The sequence below is a fragment of the Aythya marila genome (genome assembly GCF_965140915.1).
Source record: "Aythya marila genome assembly, chromosome: 1".
Taxonomy (NCBI): Eukaryota; Metazoa; Chordata; class Aves; order Anseriformes; family Anatidae; genus Aythya; species Aythya marila.
In genome coordinates, this window is record NC_139042.1 from 206575219 (window position 1) to 206601134 (window position 25916).

A 25916-nucleotide genomic window follows, 5' to 3' on the forward strand; every position below is an offset into this window, starting at 1 on the left:
GAGCCAGGCACTGACTTGCTCCAGTCCTGGGTAGCCGAGGCTGGGAACCAAACCTCCCCGCAGCTCCCTGCCCTGCTGGAGGGGCATGGCTGTGAGGAAGCTGAGATTACGCCTCCTCCTCTTCCTCCCCCTGATATCCTTGCTGGAGCTGCCCCCGGTGGCATCCGAGCCAGGGCTGTGTGGGCTCCCTGCCCTCCGGTCCCTGCCAGGGGGAGGGAGAAGGGAGCAGATCTGGAGAGCCCCATGTGGGGGGGATGCCCCAGGGCCCCCAGCCCCGAGGGATGGGCACTGCCCCAGCGGCAGAAGGTTCACATCCACATTCAGCTCCGTGCCAGCGGTTAGGATGTCCCAAAAGAGACAAAGGGATGGGTGCACCCAGCTCCCCCTGCCCTGCTCGCAGCCCCGTGCCCCATCCACCTCTGGGCATCGTCACGAACCCACAGCTGTGCTGCACAAAACTCTGCTCTGGGACCTCAAAACCTCAAAAGCTGCAGCTGGAACTGGCCAGTTATCAGGAGAGCATCTCCCCATGGCAAAGCAGAGTTTTCCTGGGGTCAGGAACCTAACTTGCTGATTTTTTTTATGTGTGTTCAGATCCATTCCTTCCTGCTGGACCCCTCGGGCTGCCCAGCCACCCAGCACGATGCCAGGAAAGACATTTTCAGGGCCAGCTGCGGGGATGCCACAAAGGCTCCACATGGGATTTTAGAGGCTGCAGCTGCATTTCTTACAGCTGATTTCCTTCTGTCCATCCACCCTTCCTTCCAGCACATCTCACCTTTCTCTTGCCTTGCTTTGCTTTGCCTTTCCTTCCCAATCCCTCCCTCTTCTGCACGAAGGGGAATGGCTCACCCTAAATACCTGCCACGTGTTTATGAGGGGCAGGGAGCTCCCCGGGTGTGCAGGGAGCCTCACCATGCTCATGCCATGCTCTCACCGAGCTCACACCACGCTCACGCCAAGCTCACCTGTGGTGAGAAGCAGCAGCGAATCCCCCCCAGTTCCCCTCTCTCCCCCCCAGCCCCTCAGCACCTCTCAGCCCTGCACACGGATCCTGGGCAGCCCCTGCACACCCAGGGAGGGACCCGGGGAGGGGGACACTCGGTGCCCACCAGCCACCATGCGCAGGGACTGGGGGCAGGCGATCAGCCAGCAGCATCCCAGGTCACTGGGCTGCCAGCTGCTGGAATCCCAGGCAGCACGGCATCTCTGTTCCTCCAGCAGGAAGGACAGCACCCTCATCCTTTCCTTGGGATGCACAGCACCCCCACCAGGCAGCTCCCTGGCTCCCAGTGCTCAGAACCCCGGCTCCTCCACAGCCAGAGCACTGCCTGCACCAGGACTGGAGCGTCTCCCTCGTGGTGCTGGTCTCCCAGGGAAGGACGTGGAACACAAGAGAATCGTGGCTGTGCTGGGGCAGGGGAGGGAGGAGCTGCAGACACCACCTCTGAGCCCCCTCCGGCAGCACCATTAAACCCTCTCCGTCCCCAGGAGCTCCCTGCCCACCTCTTAGGGGTAAATTTGTGAAAGTGGATCTGAAGCGGAGATCCTGGGATTGATGTTCACGGCCAGGCTGAAGCGAGCTGTGTTCTGCTTTGAAATGAAGTACCGGGTTGGAGAAACAGTAATTATGCCATGATGATAAACAGCAGCGCCTGTGACACGGCCAAGTTCACCAGAAATAGCAATCCGTCATCCCAGCACACAGTGGAAGTTGTTAAGGTGCAAAAACCCTCCCTGGCTTTCTGGGCTGGGTTCTGAGGCACGCTGCAGTGCTGGGTATTTGCATGGCACGGTCTGAGCTCCAGGCACAGCAGGAGAAGCAGAGACCTGTGCGGTCCTGGAGCACAGGGTGTGGAGACCCCAACCCACGACCACACGCTCCTCAGGTGACGGTGGCACAGGAGGTGCAGGCTCAGGGCCAGGGGAACACCAGAGAGGACAGGGAGCGAGGTGCCAGCACCCAGCGCTGCTTCTGGGGGGACTGCAGGCTGCCCCGCTGCGTGCCCCCCACTCTGTGACTGCCAGGATTGCCCTCCTGTCAGCACCTGCCTGGCACCATCCCACTGTGCCCTGTCCCTGCCCCAAAACTCTCCCAGTGTGCTGCACCCCAGAGCTGCCGTGCTTCTGGCCATGAAGGAAATGCCTGCAAAAACCTCTTCCCTGAGACACAGAGGCAGATGGACAGGAGACAAACAAGCACAAACTGCAGGCAGCACGGCAGGGCCTGGAGGATGTCTCCACTCCTCCAACTCCCTCTCTCCCTATCTCTCCGTCTCTCCTTCTCTCCATCTGCCTACCTGTCCACCTCTCCATCTCTTCACTTCTCCATCTCTCATGTTTGTCTCCATCTCTCCCTGTATCCACATCTCCACATCTCCATGTCTCCACATCTCTGACTATTTCACCATCTGTCCATGTTTCCATCCCATCACCTTTCCATCTCTCCAACTCTCCATCTCTCCACCTCTCCATCTCTCCACCTCTCCATCTCTCCACCTCACCACCTCTCCACCTCTCCATTTCTTCACCTCTCCACCTCTCCATTTCTCCACCTCACCACCTCTCCATCTCTGCACCTCTCCACCTCTCTTTCCCTTGCCTCCCCTCGCCTCTCCGGACGTCTCCTCCCCTCCGTGCCCTCCCTCGCCCCGTCCCCGCCGCTGTTCACGCTCCCGCCGCTGCGCCCAGGACGCACGGCCCGGCGCCCCGCGCTCCCGCTTTCCCCAGCCCTGCCCCGGCCTGGAGGGCTCCGAGGGCCGCCCCGAGCTGGGGGCGGACCCTCCGGGCTCCATCGGCCGCCGGGGGAGCGGCGGGCACCGCTCGCCTCCGCCGCGCCGGCCCGTGCCCCGCGCCGCACCCCCGGCAGCCGCCTGCGCGCTCGGCCCCCGGTGCGCACAGCCCGGGGACGCGCCCCGCCGCTCCCGGCCCGGCTCGACCCCGCGTCGCCGAGGCCCCCGCGGCTCCCCGCCGCCTCCCGCCCGCAGCCGCCGCCCGGTTCGGCACGGCCCGGCGCGGGGCGCAGCGGCGAGGCCCGGGGCGGCGGCGGCGGCCGCTTGGAGAGGCCGCGCCGTGCGCCCTGCCCGGTGCGCGGCGGCGGCGGCCGCGGCACGGCGGGGGGCCGGGCTGGCGGGGTGCCGCCGGGGAACGGAGGCGGCCGGCGCCGGGGGGGAGCGGCGGGGCCATCCCGGAGCCGCCGGGACCCCCGCGCCCCGCCGCGCCCCGTGCCGCGCTCCCCGGCGGCGCGTTACGCACGGGGCTCCCCCGGTCCCGCGGCTCCGCCGGGGCTCCCCGGTGCCCGGAGCGGAGCGGGAGGCCCGGCCCCGGGTGCCAGCGCTCCCCGAGCCGCTCGGCCCCGGCTCCGGCTCCCGCGGGCGGCCAGGGGGAGAGGGGGACCGGGGCTCCCTGGGGCCGTCGGGGGGGCTGCGCCGCGGCTCCCCGGGGGCTGGGTCCGGGCCCGGGCCCGTGCCCCGGAGGGCTGTGGTTAATGTGTAATTCGGAGCATATGGCATTTTCAAAGGCGGCCTCTCGTGCGGGGAGAGTGGGGGCCGGGAGCGGGGTGCTAATAATGGCCAATTACTCCCGGGGCTGGGCGAAGAGGGCCGCGTCGCAGGGCTCCTCGCTTGCTAATATTTGCTCTTCAAATATTTTACTTGAAAGGTTTACAACGTGTTTTTATCTGCGGGCCGGGCGAGGGGGGCCATCTGTGCCGGGCCTCGGGCTGCACACCGGGGCAGTCCCCGCAGTGCCCATCCACCCCGGGCCGCCTTCTATTTGTTCAACGCAGGAAAAAAAACTATATCTACGTAATAAAACAGAATCTGGCCTCGATTTATGATTGAATCCGAAGCACTCTACCATATGGCAGGTGTGTCTGCAACACAGCCTGTCCCTGTTTGCTTTGCGGGGGACGCGGGAGCGCAGCCCCCGGGGCTCGCGGGGCACCGGCCGGGCTCCGGGGAGGCTCCGCCGGGGGCTGCGGGGATGCTCGGGGCGGGATGCGGCGGGGCACCTGCTGTCCGCCGCCCGCTGGTGCTGAAATACCGGCGGCTCCACCGGCACCGGCCCCGCTGCCCGGCTCGGGGGGCTCCGCCGGGGCTCGGGGCCGGCCGCGTGGGCTGGGCGCGGCTGCTCGGTCCCCATCGGGGCCGCCCCTTCCTCCCCTTCCTCCTCTTCCTCCTGCCCCGTGACATCACGGCCCCGCTCCCTCTCGAGCAGCCCCGCACGGCAGCAGCACGGCAGCACCGGCTGGCTCCGAGGACGGCCCGGTTCGGCTCCACAGGTACCGACCCCCCCGGGAGCCCCCATGCGCGGGGACGCGCTCGCATGGGCACGCGTGTGTGCACGAGAGGCTGTGGACACACGGGCACATGCACAGGTGCATGCACGAGCACTTGCACACGTGTAGGTGTGCACGGGCACATGTGCACAGCCTTGCACCGAGGAAGGGACGTGTGCGTGCATGAATGTGCGTCCAGGCACAAAAGTGCACTCGGGTGCACAGATCTGCACCAAGGAAGGAACGTGTGGCTGTGTAAATGTGCACCCACGCCCAAAAGTGCACTCCGATGTGTGTGTGCGTGCACTCACGTACAGGTGTGCACACCTCCACGCACGGCTGCACACACAGAATTTAGGGCAGGACGCGGGAGGGCTGCGTGGGGAGTGCGGGGTCGCGATTTCTGGTCAGGGCAGGTTCACCTGTGCAGCCACGGCGAGCGATTCCTGGTGGCAGTGGGGTGGTGAGGATGCTTTAACACTGGGAAGGTTTGGAGTTTCCTCTGGGAACGGTCTGCTCTGCTCTGTCCCAGTCCATTCCTGTCCCATTTAACTCCTTTCCTCTCCTCGCCTCTGCACAAAGCCCACGCTCACCACGCCTCTGGCTACAGCTGAGGTCCCCCAACAGCCCCCAAGGAGCTCACACCTCTGAGCCGTTTTTGGCTTTCTCAATGCACCCATGGGGAAAGAAGTCCCTGGGTGTCCCGCTGGAGCACTGGCCAAGCCCTCGGGTGGCACAAAGCTGGGGAATGCCAGCGGGGCTACGCTGACCCCCATGGGGAAACGCTCCTGGTGGGAAAGGTTTGTTCTCTGCCACCATGCACAGCCTCGGGAGCTTTGCACAGGGGCAATCCGTCCCTTTCCTAGTGGAGAGGGAGACTGGGTGCAGTGCTTGTTGGCATTTCAGGGAGATCTCTGAGTTCCCCCTCTTCTTGAGTTACTTGGATTTATTTTGCTTTTGTTGAACTTCATAATCACAGTCAGTGTCTCCAAACAACATCCCCAGGCTGTGCAGGGAGGCATTGAAAATGCTGCTGTGGGATTAGGAGACTCCAGCAGGGAGACCCTTGTGCTTGGGACAGGCAGGAGTTTTCTGGGGTATTTTGGGTTAAACTCCAGGTTTAGCAGGCGTGCAGGAGGCTGCCTGCGACTTCTTTAAGGCAGCAGTTGCAGCAGCAGCCACAGGTCTGTGTGGCACCTCCGTGGCTCAGCACGCTGCTCAGGAACTGCCACGACTGCTACTGCATGAGCAGGGAGGGGACTGGGATTTTCCTTGTGAGAGGGGCTGGCACCAGTGCCCTCACTGGAACCATCCCCAATCCCCTCTGCACTGTGAGACGTGGGGCTGCGCTGTGGGGCTGCCCCCCTGGCCCCAGTGAAAGCTGTTTTGTGGAGCACGTGGGGCAGTGCTTGCTCCAGAGGGGTTTGGTGCCATGGGGCTGTCCCCACAGGGGTTTGCCTCGGTTTGCTGTGCCGGAGGAAGGAGGCTGTGGCTTTGGTGTCTCAATCCATGGGAATGCCTGAGGTCGGGATCTGGGGTGAGGGAAGGTGCAGCAGGCAAACAGAAGCACTCAGGGACTTGGGAAAGTTCTCAGGGACTCTGGAAGTGTGTGTGTGCGTGGGGAAACCCAGCCACGGTCTGCTGAGCTGCCAGAGGTGATGGCAAAGCGCTGGCGCGGCTCTGGCTGGAGGAGGAGAGGCTCCTTGTCAGCGGGTTGTCCCTTGCAAATATCCCTTGGCTGGGCGACACAGGGCTGTAAATCCAGCCCCACGCCATTGTCTGCAGCTGAGCAACCCTGGATTTATGGCAGGGCAATCAGAGCACGGAGCCAGACCACGGCCCTGGGATAAATGCGCTGCGAGACGGTGACGCTGCCTGCGCGGAAGCAGGGGAAGCGGTGAGCTCACGCACTTGTGCCCGGAGCTGCTGGGCAGGCAGCAGAGAGGGGTTCAAGTGGGTGATAAAAGGCTTGTGAATCAGCACAGGAGCTGTTGTGCATGAAAACAGAGCTCCCAATCCTGCTTTTTCTCGGGCTGGTGTAAAGCAGCAGCGGCTCTGCAGAGCCCGCAGCACCGCGCTCCTGCGGCTGCCGGGTCCCTGCTCCCACGGCGTGGACCTGGAGGGATTTCGGGGAGGCTGGTGCGCTTCTGATTCACGTGGGAAAGAGCAGCTGGGTTAGAAATACATTGAGGGGAGGCTGGAGGAGGCTCAGAGGAGGGCAGTGCCACCGGAGGCCGTGCAGTGAGGGCAGCGTTCACCCCTGGGGGCAGCCACCCTGCGGGCACAGAGCGCTGGGAGGTTGGGGACATTCAGTGCTGACAGCAGCCCCTTGCAGGGGTAGTGGCCCTGACACAGGGGACCCGTGGCACCCCTGCTTCCCATCCCTGCTCTGTGCTTTGTGCTACAAACCTCCTCTTCCCTCACCCGGCTGTGGCTGCGTTTCCCCCATGCCCGTGCACTGCCCAAGCCCCAGCCCCAGGAAAGCACCACACGTGTGGCAGCTTCTCACAGCAGAAGAGGCGATGAGAGAGAGGCAGAAGTCTGTGACGTCCTGGTAGGATGCGGGGGAAGAAGAGGGAAGCACTGCTCCCTGTCCCTGAAGTGACAGGACTGGGGAATGGAAGGGAAGCAGCAGCAGGGCTGTCAGGAGGCAGCGCTCCCGGCTGCATGGAGCTGGGCTGGCACGGGATAAAAGGGAGCCTGATGCTGTGTGCCTTCAAAAAAAGAACAGGGCCAACTTGGAGATGCAGAACCCCCACGGGGTTACGAACAGGAGGACCCCCCCTGGCAGGGGAAGCCCCTGAGCTGTGGCTTGCTGCAGCCAGGGAGGTTTGGAGGTGTCACCCAATGCTGGCCTGGAGGTCACCGGCTCCCCGAGGTGTGCGCATCCCCTGGCTGCTGGCAGAGCCGGGCTGTGGGCTGCAGACACACTCAGATCGTGTCCCTGTGAGTCTCCCATCAGCTTCTCTGCCCCCAGAACCTCCTGCCCTGAGCCCGGCTCTGGGGTGGGCACAGGGAACCCCCCACCAGCCTCAGCTCATCCCCAGGAGCGCACGCAGACGCCGGGACGCGGCTCTGCCAAGCCAGCCGTGCTGCACGCCCTGGGCACAGGCAGTGCTGGAGCAGTGCAGGCAGTGCAGGCAGCGTCCCCTGCACCTCCCCAGGCACCTTGGAGCCTGAGGGCCTCTTCCAGCTCTGTGAGCACTTTAAAGCCCGAGCTCTGTTTGCACTCCCCTGGAGTGCAATGATTTTCCAAACAGTCTGATGCCCTCGAACATTTCCATCCTCCTCTGGGTATTTCTGCTCTTGCTCCCTTTTCTTCTTGCAGGGGACGTGGCCGAGCCCTGGACACTGGCACTGATTTATCCCCCCTCCCAAAAACCACCTGAAAGTTCCCCGGCACGGGAAGCCCCGTGAGGCCTCGCCATGCAGCATCAAGGTGAGCAGCGGGGTGGCTGCGGGGAGCAGAGTCCCTGTCCCTGCATCCGTGGTCCTGGGGACATCGGGGAGGTGCTGCCGGCCCCAGCTCTGTGACAAGGAGGCTGCCGTTCCCTGCCACTGTGTGTTTAGTGCTGATGGCTAACGTGTGGCTCTGCGGGGTCCTCCTGGTCCCCAGCTGATGTTTGGTGTCCCCCCACCTGCCCCTGCTGCTGGGACCCCCATTTGTGCAGCCCCAGCTCTCCGCTGCTGCCACCAGGATCGCCCTCCTCCCTGTGCCCCTTCACGGGGTGTTTTTTTTCTGCTGGTACCACCTGGGTTCGTGCCCCTGTCCCTGCCTGGTGCCTCTGCACCCTGCGCACACCCACACACGGGATCACCCCAGCACCCCCACCCCAACAAGCGAGCAGCACCGAGCTCAATCCCACTGCCTGACCCCACCAAAGCTCCCCCCAGCACACAGGGGATGGACCCTCCCCAAACCCCATTCCTTCACCCTGCAAAGCCCCCCCCCTGTCCCCTGTCCTCTCCCCAGGCCCCAGCGCTGTGAACCAGCTGGGGGGGCTCTTTGTGAACGGCCGCCCCCTCCCCTCCTGCAAGAGGAAGCGGATCATCGAGCTGGCCTCCTGCGGCGTGCGCACCTCCGACATCTCCCGCAGCCTCAAGGTGCGCCGGGGCCGGGGGTTGGGGTCCCGGTTCTCCCCCCCCCAAACCTTTCCACCGAGCACCCCCCAGCCTCTGCATGCCTCAGGTGTCCAACGGCTGCGTCAGCAAGATCCTGGGACGTTTCTACCGGACGGGGGCCGTGGAGCCCAAAGCCATCGGGGGCAGCAAGCCCCGCACGGCCACCCCCGAGGTGGTGGCACGGATCGCGCAGCTAAAACGGGAGCAGCCAGCACTCTTCGCCTGGGAGATCCGGCAGCAGCTGCACGCTGAGGGCGTCTGTGCCAGCGACAGGACCCCCAGCGTGAGTACCGGCCAGGGGGGACGTGGGGGTGCCGGGGTCAGGCACCACGCAGGGTCCGAGCCCATGGCTGGGGGCTGGTGGGTGGGGGTCCCGTGTTGGGGAGGTGGGATGGGGCAGGCAGGGATGCTCGGAGGGACAGCAAGAACCAAGCAGGGGTGAAGTCTGGATTGTGGGGATGAGCAGGGGAGCCAGGACCACCGCCTGCAGTAGGAAACACAGCACGGCCACCCTGCGGGGACAGCGCCTGCCTGTCCCGGGGACCCGTCCCCATCCGCACCCAGCCGCTGAGCCCCGTGCCGCCCCAAGGGGGATGCGCAGCAGGAGCCAAATCCCGAGGAGGGCAGGGTGCTGCCCAGGGCTGGGGGCTGCCCCTGGGGCTTCCTGGTGAGAGGAGAAAAGCCTTGGGCAGGGAGGGGAGCGGAGGAAAAGAGCTGCCTCTGAGCTAGAGCAGTGCGCACAAACCTGGTGTCAGCTCCGGCGTTTGGCTGCTGTAGCGATGGGTCTGCCACAAGTGTCCCAGCAGGGAGAGGTGACAGAGTGCAGCCCGCACAGCTGAGAGCTGTGTTCTGTAACCACAGACCCCCCACAATAACCCCACAGACCCCAGCTCCTCTGCAGATTGCCCCGTTAGGAGCAGACGGGCACGTCCCCAGCACGGACAACCCTTGGCACGTGCTCAGGTGCTTGGTGACCCTGGCACGGCCACAGAAAAGCCCTTCAGGGACAAACACTGGGGAATCAGCTTCGATTCCTCCCTGCCTCGGTGCTGGCTCAGGCTGCCCCCACCACCCCAAAGCTTCTCCTGGACCCCGCTCCCACCTTCGCAGCACCCCGTGGCTGTGGTGCCGTGCGCCCTGCTGGCGGCACAGCCAAATTTCTCCCCCCCCCAGGTCTCCTCCATCAACCGGGTGCTGAGGAGCCTGCAGAGGGACCCGTGCCCTGCAGCCGGCCGGGCTTCGGCGAGGGACCCGCTGCCACGGGGTGAGGCTGGCTGGGGGTGAGGCCCCGGGGAGAGGGGCTGGGGGGGCTGCACCCCACGGCAGGGACTGGTTTGGGGAGCACGGAGAGCTCCTGCCACTGCCCTCCAAGCTGCACAGCCACGTGCAAATGGATGCACACACACCTGCATGCACATTGCTCCTCCGCACACTCCCACACTGCCCCCGAGCCCCCAAATCAAAGGGGCTTTTGTCCCTCATTGCCCTCTCCCTACCCTTTCCAGGCATCCCCACGGGCACGGTCCCAGGCTCCTTCTCCCTTTCTGTCCCCGCAGCCCCCCCGCTCACCCCCACCTCCATCCCGCACCCCCTGGGCTGCTGCTCGCCCCCCGAAGCCGGCACAGCCGCTGCTCCGGGGACCCAGCGCCCTCCCCGGGGCTCCACGTCCAGCCGGCAGCTCCCCCCAGGCACCCAGCAGCGCAGCAGGACGGTCTTCTCCAGCCAGCAGTCGGAGGCTCTGGAGGAAGGTGCGGGCTCCCCCGGGGCAGCAGCTGAGCAATCAGCCCCTCAGAGCACTGGGGGGGGTCACCCCAAGGCAGGGGCTGATTGCACCTTGTCCCCCTTGCAGAGTTTCGGAGGGGGCAGTACCCGGACACCAGCACCCGGGAGAGACTGGCTGCGGCCACCCAGCTGCCAGACACAACCATCAGGGTAGGAGCAGAGCCTGGTGGCCGGGGGGGGTCCCCAGCCTGGGCCCCCTCCTGGTCTGATGCCCCCCAACATGCGGGGACGTCTCCAAACAGGCTGAGGCAGGGCAGTGTGTGTGTGCCAGAATGGAGAGGGGGGGACCCCCACGAGCAGGTTTTGTCCCCAGGAGTGGGGCAGCGCTGCTCCATTGGTACCTGCCTGCTTCTCCTGCCCTCTCCTGTCTGACGGGGGCGAGGATGGGGTGCTGGGGGGGGGGACCCCCAGGCTGCTCCGTGGCAGCAGCCCCCGTGCCCTGGAGGGGCTCCCACCACCCGGCTGGCCCCGGGCAGAGCCCCAGGTCCCCAGCCCAGCATGACCGAGGGAGGGGGCTCTGCCCAGAACCCACACTGAGGGGGGGGCACAGCCTCACCCCCTCCCTCCTCTCCCAGGTCTGGTTCTCAAACAGAAGGGCCAAGTGGCGGCGGGAGGCCAAGCAGAGGCTGGAGGCCGGCGGTGCAGGTGACAGCCCCCGGGCAGAGGGGACGGGGACGGGGACGGGACCCACACCCAAAACCCCGGGCAGGGGCTGGGGGCTGCCCTGGGGGGGAGCACGGCTGCATCCAGGGCTGGGGAGGGGGCACGGCTGCTCGCTGTGCCCCCCAGGAACGGGAGACCCCAGCCCCAAAGCAGGGTCTCCACGCTGCCCTCCCGCTCTCCCCACGCAGGCTCCTGGTGCGACTGGATCCTGCCCCCCCCCGCCGTGACAGCCCCCATCTCTGCGCAGGTAGGAGGGGGTCCGGGCCTCTTCCTGCACCCTGGGGGGCTGGGACATGCGGGGGATGGGGGTCTCCAATGTGCCCCCCCCCAGGGTGGATGCTTCAGGAGCTGCCCCCGAGGGCGCGAGCCCCCCGCAGGGTGCCATGCCCCCGCTGCAACCCAGAGCATCTCGGTGATGCCCCCCTCCCTGCTCCCCTCGCAGCACCTCCTGCCCGCCCCCCCCAGCTCTCTGGAGACCCTCCACGGCCACAGCCACCGCCTCAGCACCCCCCCGGCCCCCCCGGCCCCGCTGCACCTCTGCACCTCCAGCCCCTGGGACGACGCTCGCTGCGGTAAAAGGGCCACGGGGCAGGGGGTGCCGGGGGCTGGGACCCCCGGGCACGGCCAGGGAGGGAGCCCCCGGTGCCCTGCGGGGTCCCAGGGGCTGCAGGAGGGTGGGGGGAGCTGCTCCCCCTCCCTGCCTGGCCCCGGCCCCGTGGGGGGGTTGCAGTGGGGTGGGTGCCCCTGGCCCCACTGCCGGAGCCCCGTGTGCCGTCCCGCAGGCCTGGCCCCCTGTGGAAGCCCCCCTCCGGCTCCCTGGCAGCCCCTGGAGGGCCCCCCCTTTGCCCTGCTGCCCCCCCGAGCCCCCCTGCACCCCGCTGCTGCCTGCTGCGTGCCCGAGCCCCTCGCCCACCTCCACGCACCGCGGTGCCCCTGGCTCTGAGGGCGCACGGCGAGGCTGGGGGGGGGGTCCGGCACGTGGCCCCCCCAGGCAGGGTCACCGCTGTGTCCCCAGCTACGTCCCTCGCTCCGTTTCAAGCCTCTTGTCCCCTCCTGTCTGCAACATCCCCAAATTATGGTCAGAAAACCTCATTGCCCACACGTGAGGAGGGGGCGCCGGGTGCCCAAGCGCCCATCCCACCGCCGGGGAGACCCCAGCCCTGCCTGGGGGGCACCGGCCCCAACACCCCCCTGCCCTCCTCACAGGACACCACAGAGCCGGGGACGTCATCCCCGCAGCAGGGCCTTGACCACAAAAAAAAAAAAAAAAAAAAAAAAAGGACCAAAATTTTGTGCTAATTTGCATTGATTTGAAGAAGAGCTTGCACCAAAAAGCCGTCCCAGAAAGCCCCGCGCTTCTGTCCCTTGTTCTAAATAAAAAGTTTGGGGGTTGTTTGTTTAGAAATTGAATTTAAAACAGCAGAGCCGGGATGATCCCCAGCACGGGGCATCGTTTTATTTGAAGGAAAGAGCTCAGGGGTGGCCGCATGGGGACACTGCCCCGCTGTCACTGTCCCCAAGCCCCCCACAGCCCCTGGCCTGGGCAGGGTAAGGGCCCCTCTCTCCTGGGACACCTCTCAGCTCCAGCTTAGTGCTTGATGAACAGGAAAAAATGATTTTTGTAAACAAAAAAAATGTTCAGCTGGGGGAGACGTGGGGACAGGGATGGGGGAGACGTGGGGACGGGAATGGGGGTGACGTGGGGATGGGGCTGAAGAATGCATTTTCATACCCAGGCCTCCAAAAACATTAAAAACCAAAACTGACCGAAACATGCATGATGTGAAAACAAACATTCAGCACTTTCAGGTGGGGATTTTATGGTCCAGGCCTCAGGGTTGGCACCTGCAGCTGCAGAACCCACCCGCAACGAGCCCCGCAGGGGGCTGTGCGTGGTGCGGGACGCTGCCACCACTGGGATCCATCTGCCTGGGGTCAGAGCACGTTTGTAGGGGCTGGGTGGGCAGCCGGGTCTCTGGCTGCCTTCTGGGGCACCCGAAATGCTGCGGGGTGCTGGGAGCCAGCTGGGGGGAGCACCCTGCTTGCTCTCCTTCCCCCGGGGTCCTGGAGCTGATGGGGGCCTCGGTGTGGCCACAGGGACACGTCCTGTCCCCTCCGGCCACCACGTCCCAGCACCTCCAGCCACGCTGCTGGAGGAGAGGGGGCTCCGGAGGAGCCGGACACCCTCCTGCAGAGGGGACGTGGGGACAGCAGCACCCAAAGGGACCGAGGCAGGGCGAAGAAAAGGGCACGGAGGCTCCCAGGATAGGAGGTGGCAGCGGCTGGGTGCCAAAGTGACACCCGCAGCCACCCCACTGCCACGGGAAGGCACCGTTCAGCTCAGCCTGAGGCTGCTGGCCAGGCCAGGCTGGAGGAGCTGCTGGTAAATGGGGCATTAAATTCATTAAATTACTCATAGGGTGTTTTTTCTTTTTTCCCCAGCTCTCTGAGAGCAGGCTGGCTGCGCCACGCCACTGGGAGAGGGGTAGCACAGGTTGAAGCCCCTCTCCCCTGTGCCACTGCTCCAGGGCGATGGGGACAGCGCTGTCCCCAGTGCCAGCGGGACCATGCACGAGGCTGGGGGAAGCCCAGCACCAGGAGCTGAAGGGCAGGGCTGATCCAGCTGGGTCCTGGCTTCTCCTGACCCCTTTTTAGCCCCGCAAGGATTTATCTGGCCGTGTGCCCTGCGTGGGGCAGGGTGGGTGTGAGCCGTGAGACCCTGCCAAGCTGCTGGAGATGCTGTGAGATGTGTTGTGCATGGCTGGATGCCTGCAGTGAAAGCTGGAATCGGGCTGCACGTGCAGGGCAGGACCAAGGCGTGGGGAACAGGCTGAGGAAAGGACCCCACCGTCTCGGGACAGCAGCACCGAGCCCTGGGAACCTGAGCGATGGGGACCCAGTGGCTGCAGAACAAACCTGAATAAATGGTGGCACGCGGCTGTAAGCCAGCCTGCAACGGGAGCCCACGCTGCAAAAAACAAACACAAGGGGTAAAAACCTGGGGAATCTGGAGAGCCCGGGATTGCTGTGGGAGCTGGTGGTGCTGTGGGAACCCACAGCCCCCAGCCCCAAGTGTGCTGCCCCAGTGTCACCCCGCAGGGACAGCGTGTCCCCAAAGGGACTGGCAGCGCATGGCTCGGCTCGGCACGGGGAGCACCCTTCTGCAAGGCACACAGATAGGACACACGTCCACCTGGCAGGGGGACACGCACACCCCTGCAGACGTGTGGCAGTGCTGCTGGCAGCCCCCGGGGTGCTCCGTGCCCGTCGTCCTTCCCCTGGCAGCGGGGAGGCAGTGGCTGAGCGCACGCGGCTCCGCTTCTGCCATCAGGCTTTGTGCAGCCCCACTAATTGCAACCCAATTAGCAGCCCTGCAGCACACGCCCTGAGGTGACCCCGTGTGCCAGCAGGAGGGTTTCCCTCCCAGCACAGCCCCAGCAGCAGGGCTGGCCACGAGCAAACCACCAAACCTCTCCTGGTTTGGCACACCCAGGCACCGGGGCGGCTATAGGATGGCTCAGGGGACAGTGGGACAGACCTGCAGAGCCTGGGCCCACCTCCTCTGTGTCCCAACATGGTGCAGGTGAGGTTGAATTGAAGCCCAAATCCCCTTGCCCCAAGATGCTCATTGAAGACACGCGTGGAGAGCGGGGCTCCGAGGTGTCCCCGGAGACAGCAGGGACGCGCCGGGCGCAGGGTACGAAGTGGTGGTGTTTAATTACTCCACGTACAACAGCACGTTACGCAGCCATACGCCCCCTCCCCGAGAGAACTATGCGGTTTGTGGAAGGACAAAAAGCAGGATCCTTCCTTTCCTGCAGCATCCATGCAGCCCGAGCCCCTCGCCCGGCCCCGCAGGCTCCCGGGGAGCCGCTCGCAGGCAGGGCACGGCCGGCACAGAGGCAGAGCTGCCTGAAGAGTCCTTGAGGTTCAAGTCCTGAACAGATAAACACACAGAGACGAGGCCACGCTGGGGGCAAAGGAAAAACACCCCCCAAAAAAAAGAAAATAAGTAAAGGAACCCAAAGAGAACAGCAGCTGGGAGACGTCCCCGGCCCGTCCGCGCCCCACGCTGCGGCTAGCGCTTGGAGAGCTCGTGCGACAGCCAGTCCAGCCCGTCGTAGAGGCCCGTGCCCTGGGTGGCACACGTCGCCTGCACGTACCACTGCAAAACAGAGGGAGAAGGAGAGGTGGCAGGCGGCCAGGCGGGGAAGGGGCTCCTGGCCGCACGCCCCGGGGTGGCCCCGAGGTCCCCCCGAGGTCCCCGCGCACTCACGGTCCTGCTGCGCAGCGCCTGCAGGCCCAGCTTGTCGGTCAGCTCGCTCACGGCCATGGCGTTGGGCATGTCCTGCTTGTTGGCAAACACCAGCAGCACGGCGTCCCGCAGCTCGTCCTCCTGCAGCTGCGGGGAGGTGGGGGCGGCTGAGCCAGGCACGGGGCCAGGAGGGCTCTGGATCCTCTGCCCCCCCCCCTCCCCGCGTGCCCCCATCGCTGCCCGTTGGGCTCGGGGACCGCCGAGCTTCCAGCCCTGCGTCCCTGCACCCTGTGGCCTCCACGGGATCCCTGCAGCGTGGAAAACCCCAGGGTTTCTGCAGCACTGGGGGCATCGGTGACCCCACAGGGGGGGGTTCCCGAGCCCTGCACCCACGTCGTGCCCGCACAGGACGGCCCCGCGGCACGACCCCAGGTGACAGAGGGCACTGCTGTGCTCCCAAATGAGCAGCACTGCTTCAAACATGCTAGGGTCAGGGCAGCCAGCTGTCGGGGTTTTCCCAGTGCCTCAGCCAGCAGAGCCCTGGCTAATTATAATTATAACACAACCCAGCATCTCCTTGGCCATTTTCCCCTCTCCAAGTGGGAAAATGGTCCCTGTGCTTTGTCACCGCCATCGGACCCATCCCCAGAGAGCACGCCCCGAGCCGGCAGCAGCCCCAATTTGGGGAGAGCTCTCTTGGGGAGCAGCACCCCCCCAATGCCACTCACCATCTTCTGCAGCTCATCTGCAGACTCCTGCACCCTCTCCCGGTCGTTGCTGTCCACCACGAAGATGAGGCCCTGCAGGGGAGGCCAGGGGGCAGCGGGCAGCGGAGAGGACAGGGCCCCCCCACCCCCTGGCCACGTGGAGCACCGTGGGGGTCAACACTGCCACATTTTCCCTATACCTGCTCCCCCCAGGGGTTTCTCCACCTCAGACCCTCCCTTCCTATGGGGAATGCCCCCACGGTCCCATCCTGATGACCGGGACCGTGGGGTCCCCGTGCCGTGCCCACGGCCACGCCACGTACCTGCGTGTTCTGGAAGTAGTGCCGCCACAGGGGCCGGATCTTATCCTGCCCGCCCACGTCCCAGACCGTGAAGCAGATGTTCTTGTACTCCACCGTCTCCACGTTGAACCCTGCAGAGGTTGGGTTGGGGGCACGGTGGGGAGGAGAGCAAGGGGGCACGGCCATGCGCCCCCGGGGAGCGCCTCCACCCGCAGCCGGCGCTGGTGCCGCGGGCTGGCTGGCTCCGAGAGGCATCCACGAAGGCTCTGCCCTCAGCCGAGCACCCCCCGTTCCCTAAAACACCCCCCAGCACGCTCGCCTGGGCCCTGCTGGCTGCCCAGCACCAGCAACACGCGATTGCCCCAGCCGTTTCCCAAAAGCATCCCCTGGAGAACCCGTGCGGCACGGCGCGGCGCGGCGCAGCGGGTGCTCACCCCCCAAACCACGGCCAGCGGGGGCTGGGGGCACCCCAGGAGCCCGAGCCGTCAGCCCAGCACCACGTCCAGGTGGGTTTTGAAGACCCCCACGGGGGAGACCCCATGGGGGAGACCCCACAACCTCCCTGCGGCAGGGCTCCGGTCCCCACCCGGCACAGGAGTGGTCAGCGGGAGCCTCCTGGCCCCAGTTTGTGCCCAGTGCTCCTGGTCCTGGCGCTGGGCTGCCCCCAAAAAAGGGATCCCTACACACCGATGAGATGCCCTCGAGCCACCCCAGCTCTCCTCCCGTGGGAGATGTCCCAGCCCCATGGGCTCATTCCCCTTTCCCCTTGTCCTGGGGGGCCCAGCAGCAGAGCCAGCACCCAGAGGTGTCTCAGCGGGGCCGGGCAGAGGGCAGGGGCACCTCTCCAGACCCGCTGCCCGGGGGTGCTGCTCTTCCCCCGTGTGCCTCCCCCTTGCCCCCCACACCCCCAGGGTCTCCGTGGAGCTGCTCTCCAGCAGGACCCGGTGCCTGGGGTCGCTCCTCCCCAGGGGCAGGACTTGGCACTGTCCTCGTTGAGCTTCTGGGGGTTCCCCTGCCCTGTTCCCCCTGCCCAGGTCCCCTAAAGGGCAGAGTGACCCTCTGGTGAGTTCTCCCAGCTCCTCACCACCAGCAGGATCACCATGGGTGCTCCCTGCCCCGTCACCCCGGCCACCACCATAGGACACCCCATTGGGGCACCCCATGGCACCAGCCCCAGCCTCCCGGCCCCAATGGCTCAGACAGGTCCCGATGCTCTCCATCAGCCTGGACGGGCAGGGACGGGCCACTGGGATCCCCATACTGGTGGCCACTAGTGGTATATTGGGGTGAGAGCCAAGATCCCACCCGCACAGCCTGTGGGGGATACTGGGAGGGCAGTGGTGGAGCACTGGGGTGGCCGGGGGCACGTTCCGCTCCTCGCCACCCTGGGGACACGGGGTGACGGTGCCTGGGGACATGGGGTGACGGTGCCCGGTGCTCACCGATGGTGGGGATGGTGGTGACGATCTCGCCCAGTTTCAGCTTGTAGAGGATGGTGGTCTTACCGGCAGCATCCAGCCCCACTGCAACGGAGAGGAGGCATCACCGGCACCGGCACCGCTCCGTGCCCTATCCCCATCCCAACCCCATCCCATCTCCATCCCCATTCCATCCCCATCCTGTCCCCATCCTGCCCCCATCCCATCCCATCCCCATCCCATCCTATCTCCATCCTCATCGCCATCCCCATCCCTATCCTGTCCTTATCCCCATCCTACCCCATTCCCATCCTGTCCCTATCCCATTGCCATCCCCATCCCATCCCGCCCCATCCCAATCCCAATCCCATCCCATCCCCATCCCTGTCTCCATCCCCATCCCACCCTGTCCCCCTCCCAATCCCAATACCACCCCATTCCCATCCCATCCCTACCCTGTTGCCATTCCCATCCCACCCTGTCCCCATCCCAATCCCAATCCCACCCCATCCCCATCCTTGTCCCCATCCCATCCCCATCCTGTCCCTATCCCGTTGCCATCCCCATCCCATCCCCATCTCCATTGCAATCCCAATCCCACCCCATCCCCTCCTCATCCCCATCCCATCCCTATCCCCATCCCATCCCCGTCTCCATCCCAATCCCACCCTATCTCATCCCTATCCCATTGCCATCCCAATCCCAATCCCAATCCCACCCCTATCCCATCTCCATCCCATCCCTGTCTCCATCCCAATCCCATCCCCATCCTTGTCCCCATCCCATCCCTATCCCACCCTGTCCCCATCCCAATCCCAACCCCAATCCCACCCCATCCCCATCCCATTCCCATCCCAATCCCAACCCCAATCCCACCCCATCCCCATCCCATTCCCATCCCAATCCCAACCCCAATCCCACCCCATCCCCATCCCATTCCCATCCCAATTCCAACCCCAATCCCACCCCATCCCCATCCTTGTCCCCATCCTGTTGCCATCCCCACCCCATCCCCATCCCCATCCCCATCCCCATCCCCATCCCAATCCCACCCCCTCCCCGCCCCCGCGGCCGCTCCGGGCGCCCACCCATGAGGATGCGCATCTGCTTCTTGCCGAAGATGCGGGAGAAGATGGCGGACACCGTCAGCCCCATGGCGGCGGCGGGGCCGGGCCGGGCCGGGCCGGGTGGGGGCGGCCGCGCTGCGACCCCGCTGCCGGAGCTGCGCCGCGCCCCAGGCCCCGCCCCCGCGCTCCAAGCCCCGCCCACCTCCTCGCAGACCACGCCCACTCACACCAGGCCCCGCCCACTCCCTACCCCTCCGCCTACTGCGCCCGTAGCGTTGCGCCCCGCCCCCTTACCTCAGACCACGCCCCTTTCGCGATTAGCCCCGCCCGTGTTATTTTAGCCCCGCCTCCCCGTGCGGGCCGCTGCCGACTCCGTCCCGCACGGCTCCAGCAGCGCATGCGCAGCGCGAAGCCCGGCCCGGCCGTCCAGCCGTGCGCATGCGCGGTGAGCGCCGGTGGTGGGAGGGGGGGAGTCCTGCGCATGCGCTGTGGGCGGCGGCCCTGCGGCCCGGTGTGAGGTGAGGCCGGGGGGCGCTGAGGGGACCGGGGGGGGTCCGGGGGGTCCGGGGGGGCCTCACGGGGGCCGGGCGCTGAGCTCTGCCCCCGGGGACAGCGGCAGGGCCCGAAGGGGCGGCGTGGAGCTGGGCCGGGGGGGTTCCGGGGGGTTCCGGGGGGTGTGAGGGGGTTGGGGGGGGCACCGGGCCTGTCAGGGAGGGCCCTGAGGGAAGGGCCTGGGCTTGGGGGGGGTTGGGGGGGGGGGTCTCTGGGGCCCTAGGGGCTGGGGGCAGGGAGCCCCGAGGGCCCCTTCCAGCCTGGGACGTTCTAGGAGCCCGGCTCAGGAGCCTGAGGAGCCGGGGCTGTGGCAGGGCTGCGCTGAGCTCCCCCCTCCCCCCCGGCAGGGCTCCGGCACCCGCAGCCCCTTCGGGCCCTTTGCAGGGGGTTTAAAAATGCCCTGCAGGCGCTCGCTGTGCTGCTCTGGGGGGTGTGGGCACCGTGGTCCCAATCGGCCGCGTGCTGCTGGACATATGTGCTGTTCTTTCAGTCTTTGTGCTGTGTTTTGCCTTCCAGGTCGTGTGAAGAGTCATGGAGAAGTTTGGCATGAACTTCGGGGGTGGCCCGAGTAAAAAAGATCTTCTGGAGACCATCGAGTCGCAGAAGAAGCAGCTCCTTAATTACCAGGCGCGGCTGAAGGATGTCGTGATCGCCTACAAGAGCCTGATCAATGAGAAGGAAGCCTTGGAAGCCAGCTTGAAGGTGTTGTCCGCGTCTCACGAAGCAGATGTCGTCTTGAGCAGCGCTCAGCCCGCGTCCGTGGCTAGCTCCAGCTCTTCCTTTGCCGATTCTGCCGATGACAAGAGCTCGGTTCACAGCGAGGACAGCGTGGGGACAGCTACCAGCGCAGACACAGCCGCCAGTTTGGCCAGTACCAAGGGCGAGCAAGGGACCGAGGATGAGAAGCCCGCAGCAGCAGCCTCCTCCCTTAAATCAGAGGAGACAAATGGTTCGGAGAGCGGCGTCAGCACGAGCAGCGGGGATGTTCCCCCTGCTGCTGCCGAGGCTGACAAAAGAGTGCTCCAGCTGAAGACCCAGCTGGCCACCCTGACCAGCGCGCTGTCAACGGTCACGCAGGAGAAATCCCGCATGGAAGCCTCGTACCAAGCGGACAAGAAGAAGATGAAGCAGGACCTGGATGACGCCATGAAGAAGGCGGAGGACGAGACCGACAAGCTGGAGACGGAGCTGAGGTCCGTCCAGGAGCAGCTGGCCGAGACCAAAGCCCGTCTGATCACGCAGCAGCACGACCGGGCCCAGGAGCAGAGCGACCACGCCGTCATGCTGCGGGAGCTGCAGAAGCTGCTGCAGAGCGAGCGGGCGCTGCGCCAGGACGCGGAGCTGAAGCTGGAGGAGACGAGGGAGGCGCTGGCCGGGAGGGTGAGCATGGCCGACCGAGCGGAGGGCTACGAGCTGCAGATCAGGCAGCTGAGCCAGGAGGTGGAAGACCTGAAGAGAGAGCTGCAGGCCGTGCAGGAGGAGAGGAAGAAGCCGGACCCCCGGGTGCAGGATCTGCAGGAGGAGATGGCCAGCCTGAAGAACCACTTCCAGTCCCAGCTGCTGCAGGAGATGAGGAAGGTAATTCCTGCTGCCCCTGTGGGTAGCACCGGGAGCAGGCTCTGAGGCTGGAGGAGCTCAGATTCTCCTCCCCTGCCTTGTCCTACAAAGTCCAGGAGGTTGGTAGCAGGGGAATGTCGCTGCTGTGTTTGCAGGATGAGGTTCCCTGAGGAAAATTAAAGCTGTTGGTGACTCGGTGTGCGAGTCGGGTGGTGGCTGCTGGGTCTGGTTACACAGTGACTGTCCTCAGCAGCCTCATTCAGCTCTGGTGTGGCCAAGCTGGGAGGAGAGAGACCTTTGCTCTGGCCTGCCGTGACAACGAGCACGGTCTTGTCTCTGTAAAGTACTTCAGTGCAGTGCAAGGCACCCTTAAAATAGCTCACAGAGGGAAATAACTGCTCAATAACCCTCCCTAAATCAGGAGGATTAGGGAGAGAGCCAAGGGAATCGGCTTTCCCCTCGTTTATGGTGCTGATGAGGGATTTCTGTGGGCTTCACAGCTTCTCTGACAAAGCCTGTCGGACCGCAGGGGTGCGGACGGGGCCGTGTGGAAGGAGCTGTGCAGCTGGTGGATCTGCACGGGTGGGACCAGCACGGAGAGGTTTGGCCCAGGGGCTCCCCAGACCCACGCTGCTGAAGGCCCAGGGCTTTGGTGGAGCTCGGAGAGCTGAAGGGAAAGGAAAAAAGGCAAAGACAGGGAGCGCTGTGTTTGGAACCGAGCAGTGAGGTGCATTAAAGCTTTAGGGCACGGGCACATTTCAAAAAACCCTGCAGCAGCTTGCGGCACGAGCCTGCTGCTTCCCACCCCCTGCACACCTACAGCAGCGCAGCTAATGCTGCTAACAGCCGTTCTGCAGAGCAGGGAACAGAATCAAGTTTATTTTATCATTTTATTTTGTCTTTGAATCTCTGTTTTAAAGGCAGGCACAGCAGGGTGGGGGCTCACGTAGGGAGTTAGGGCACGGGATGGCCCCGTGCCTGCTTGGAGGTCAGCAGGGCAGAACTGAGGCCGTGTATGGCTGCAGCCCTCGTCCTAGAGCACCGAGATAACTTCCCCTGCCCTGTCTCTTTGCTCCCAGACAGCACAGGCCGAGGAGCAGCTCCGCCAGCACGCCCAGATGGAGGAGCAGCGAGTGGCCGACCTGGAGGGGCAGGTGTCCGAGGTGTCGGGACTGCTCGGCACCTACGAGAAGGCCAAGCAGAAGGACCAGCTGGTCATTCAGAAGCTGAAGGACCGCATCGTGCAGCTGGACCAGGAGAACAAAACCCTGGCCATCGCGGCTTCCAGCCGCTCCCCGGTGGACGTCAGCGTAGAGGAAGCCAACCTGGACGTGAACGTCCTCAAGGACAAGATGGAGAAGCTGAAGAAGCTCCTGCAGGCGGCGGCGAAGAGGAGCCAGCCCACTCTGGACATCGAGAAGCTGTGCGAGCTGGAGCCGCCGAAGGGCACCGAGGCTGCGGACGGCGAGAAGGCCACCGCCCTGTACTACCAGCAGGAGCTGAAGCAGCTGAAGGAGGAGTTTGAAAGGTACAAGATGAGGGCGCAGGTGGTTCTCAAGAACAAGTCCGTCAAAGACGTCAATCTGGCTAAAGAACTGGAGGAAGCTCAAGAGCAGCTGGCGGACCTGAAGGAGAAGTACGTCGTGCTTCAGCTGTCCGCGGAGGAGACGGAGAAGCAGCACCAGCTGGACGTGGAGGCCAGGAGGCAGGAGTTGTCCCACCTGCAGCAGCTTCACAGGCAGGAACTGGAGCGCTGCCAGCTGGACTACAGGGAACGGGCGCTGAAGCTGGAGGAGGAGATGCACAAGCAGCGGGACCGGGCGCTGGCGGTGCTGGCGGAAAAGGACCAAGAGCTGGAGCAGCTGAGAGCCATCGTGCTGCCTTACGCCGGGCTTCAGGGCTCCAAATCCTACGGGGCACCAGGTGCCGACGTTGCTGGTGCTGATTCACCAGCCGAGGATTCCTCTGAGGTCCTCCCCCAGGCTCTGCACCTCTCTGCCACCAGCGAGCCCACCTTCTTCTTGTACGCGGAGCAGCTGGCTCGCAAGGAGGTGGAAATCGCAGCGCTGAGGAAGCAGAAGCACAAGCTGGAGATGGAAGTGCACCAGCTGCAGGAGAAAGTCCTGGCTGAGGAGGAGAAGCACCGGGAAGAGGTGTCGGTGCTTCAGAATGAGATTCAGAAGAACTTCAGAGACAAGAGCAGGGAGGGGGCCAACCTGGAGTACCTCAAGAACATCGTCTACAGGTTCCTGACGCTGCCGGACTCCCTTGGGCGCCAGCAGACTCTAACTGCCATACTGACCATTCTGCATTTCAGCCCAGAAGAGAAGCAAACGATCAGGAAACAGTCGGCGTACAGCAGCTGGTGGCCCTCTGGGAAGAGATGAGGTGGTCGGTGCTACCCCCACCAGCTCTTGCCCAGTAACACGCTTCTGATTCCCAGTTAGGACTGGGGGCAGCCTCTTCCCAGCTGTGCGAAGGAGCAGGGAGCTTCCAGCAAAGACCTGGGCTTAGCTGGTGCTGTTAGCACTGGTTTACACGAATTGTGCCAACTGCTCTGGTGGGATCACAGTGCTCTCTGCTGTGAGGATTTGCTCTGAGGTGGAATTTGACTTAAAAAAAAAAAAAAGATACGGATGCTTTTATTTTTTTAACAAAAAAAATCTCTACTTGTCAGGCGTAGGGTGAGGAGCTCTGTTAGGGTGGAACTTGCTTGGGTCTTGAAATGCTGTGCAGGCTCGTGACTCAAATTTAAAAAGGGGAAAAAAAAAAAAGCACTTAACGTGGTGTTAAAATCAAGGAAGCCAAGCTGAAAGCCTGCAGGAAGGGTGAGTCTTAATTACCAGCAGCATCCGAATGCAGCAAATCTTGAGCAGTTTCTCAAAACGTCTCATGACCTCGCACCAAATTTGTACCAGTGGCTGCAGCAGCCCCTCGTAGCACTGGGGACCACCAGAGGACACTGCATTAAGCTGTTCTCTCATTTCTGACCAGGAATCCTCTCAGTGCTGGTAGCTGTGTTTCCCAACACGATTTTCTAAGGACGCCTCGTGACTGCGGGGGGCACACGGTGCCAGCAGAAGGTGCTGTGTGCCGGGGCTGTTGGAGCTGAGAGCTCAGCCTGCTGACCCTGCCGGGGATGGGAACCAAGCAAGAGGCTGAAACAGGCAACGAGAAACCTTCAGCAGCCTCCTTTGAACCCGTGGGAGTTTCACTGAGCTGCTGGGGCTCCGTGGTTCTGTTTGGGGGCGAGGCGTCGCTCCTGCTGGGATGGGAGAAGCCCAAGGAAGCGAGGGGCAGAAGGTGGCAGCTCTGGGAGCGGTGAGGCTGTGCTTTGCTGCCTGGCCCTGGAGGTTCTTGCTTAACTTCCCCGTGAACTGCTGGGCTTGCCAGGAAGGAAGCCGAAGCGTTTTGAAACACCTCAGGTCCTGCTACGCCGCTGTAAGGCCGGGGTTGGTGTTCCTGCTCTTTGCAGCTCTGCTCGGGAGCTGCTGGCTCCTGGCTGCTCAGACCCGAGCTGCGAGCCCTGGGTCGGTGGGGGGGTGTCTGCTGTGTGTGCCTTTTACAGCTGGCTGCAAAGGCCATTTGGAGGGGGGGGTCACATCAACCCCTCTGCCCTCCCTGCTGGGCTGGTTGGGAGCAGAGGGAGCAGCCGAGCAGCCGCCCTCCTCCAGGGGCAGGCTCTGTTCCTGGGGCTCTGCCCACCCCGTGGGGGGCTCGATGGATCCCTTGGGTGCTGCATCCACTAGAGGGCACCCCCCGGTCACCCAGGGCCCTGGGATGGGGATGGGGCCCCAAAAAGCCAGACAAAAACCAAGTCTGGGTGGCATTTCGGCTGGAGCTGTGCCCCAGGGGGCCACAACCTCTGCCTGCAGCTCGCGTGGGGCTTTGTGGAAGGGATCGCTGTGCAAAGCACCGCTGCTGCAGCGAGCTGCTCCTGGGGCACAGCGCCTGGGCTTCGTGTCAGGGAGGTGAAGCAGGGCCAGGAGGGCAAAACGAGCATGCCAGGTACCACGCTGGCAGTGCCGCCTGCTGGCACCGAGTCACCACCTCCACGAGGCTGGAGGAGCTGTGCCGGGTGGGAGGAGCCCCTCGGGAAGTGTTTGTGCTGGAGTTTAATCGGTCAGAGCTGGGCAGGGACGTTCTGCTTTCAGAAAGAGACGTGGGGGGCCTGGGAGCAGGGCTCCGGATGGGCTCTCGCTGCAGCTCCTGGAGCTGCCTCTCCTGCGGGGGCAAAATCACGCTGGAGACTGGTTGTGGTGCACTTGCTTTGTTTTAATGAAAGCCTGGGTGCTGAAGCACAACTTCCCCGTCCCGGAGCACAGGGGATGTTTGTAATCACGGGCACCAAGCCTTGTTTAACAGTCCCCAGCCCGCTGGGAGCTGTAGCAGCTCGCCAGGGCAGAGCCCTTTTTCCTTTCAGAGCCGTGCCAGCAGTCCTCATCTCAGTAGCCAAATTCCTGGAGCCCTCTCCACAGCTCCTGCCTCGCTGCTGGTGAGGAGCAGAGCTCCGCAGGCACCTCTCTGCCAACAACCCCCGGTGCTAATTTCTCCTCTAAAATTCCTCAGGGAAAACTGCCCCAGGCAGAATCCGCAGCTGACCAAGGAGGTCTTGGAAGGGGGCACCCAAGCCAAGCAGGGAACAGCTCCTGCTGCTGGAAGGTGCCTCCGTGCCGGGGCTGGGCTGAGGCTGCATCCACGTGCTGCTCCGGTGGAGGTGGTGGGGTTGAAATCGGAGAGCTTGCTCCAGGGGTCTCAGGCTTTGAAGCAGTCATTGGCCCTGCTGAGAGATGTCCCTTCTCCAGTCCCCGTTTGGTGAGCTGGAAGCAGGAGGTGCCTGTGGGGCTCTGTTCCCCCGTAGCCCCTCTCCTTCCCTCACACCTTCCCGCACATCCTTCCCTCTTTCCTCTCCGTTCAGCCAATTCTCTCCCAAATAAACCTGAAATCTCTATATTTGAAGCAGGACTTGGCGTGCTGTTTGGTGAGCTGGGTGGGGGCGCACACCTCGCGGCACCGCAGCCTCCCTGTCAGCACCAGGCACCGCGGGGCTCGGCCGGGCCGTGGAGCTGCTGAGGCAGCACCGAGGCGCTGGGTGCACCCACAGGGTCTTGCACACGCTTCTTTCCTGCTGCTTTCCTGTGCCTCCAGTCCCATCTCAGGCTGTGCATGGACACGGAGGAGTTCACTCTGTGCACCCCGTACCTGAACATCC

At 64.4% G+C, this 25916-nt stretch overlaps 3 protein-coding genes across 3 annotated transcripts; 2 read left to right on the plus strand and 1 right to left on the minus strand.

Moving 5' to 3' along the window:
• Nucleotides 1–4254: 4254 nt before the first annotated feature.
• Nucleotides 4255–11422, plus strand: PAX4 (paired box 4; the record flags this gene model as incomplete). The annotated part of the gene is made up of 10 exons (XM_082752293.1): nucleotides 4255–4282; nucleotides 7608–7718; nucleotides 8253–8383; nucleotides 8469–8684; nucleotides 9575–9665; nucleotides 9907–10149; nucleotides 10251–10333; nucleotides 10759–10828; nucleotides 11035–11093; nucleotides 11396–11422. The coding sequence occupies exons 2-10, from the start codon at nucleotides 7706–7708 to the stop codon at nucleotides 11420–11422; spliced, it is 933 nt and encodes a 310-aa protein (XP_082608419.1). The 5' UTR covers nucleotides 4255–4282; nucleotides 7608–7705.
• A 3154-nt stretch (nucleotides 11423–14576) lies between these two features.
• On the minus strand, nucleotides 14577–18751 carry ARF5 (ARF GTPase 5). The gene is made up of 6 exons (XM_082751569.1): nucleotides 18617–18751; nucleotides 17553–17633; nucleotides 16132–16241; nucleotides 15830–15901; nucleotides 15123–15248; nucleotides 14577–15011 (listed from the first exon to the last, which is right to left on the minus strand). The coding sequence occupies exons 1-6, from the start codon at nucleotides 18681–18683 to the stop codon at nucleotides 14925–14927; spliced, it is 543 nt and encodes a 180-aa protein (XP_082607695.1). The 5' UTR covers nucleotides 18684–18751; the 3' UTR covers nucleotides 14577–14924.
• Nucleotides 18752–19667: 916 nt separating this feature from the next.
• Nucleotides 19668–25695, plus strand: GCC1 (GRIP and coiled-coil domain containing 1). Its single transcript, XM_082780426.1, has 2 exons — nucleotides 19668–20725; nucleotides 21784–25695. The coding sequence occupies exons 1-2, from the start codon at nucleotides 19679–19681 to the stop codon at nucleotides 23089–23091; spliced, it is 2355 nt and encodes a 784-aa protein (XP_082636552.1). The 5' UTR covers nucleotides 19668–19678; the 3' UTR covers nucleotides 23092–25695.
• The last annotated feature ends 221 nt before the right edge of the window (nucleotides 25696–25916 follow it).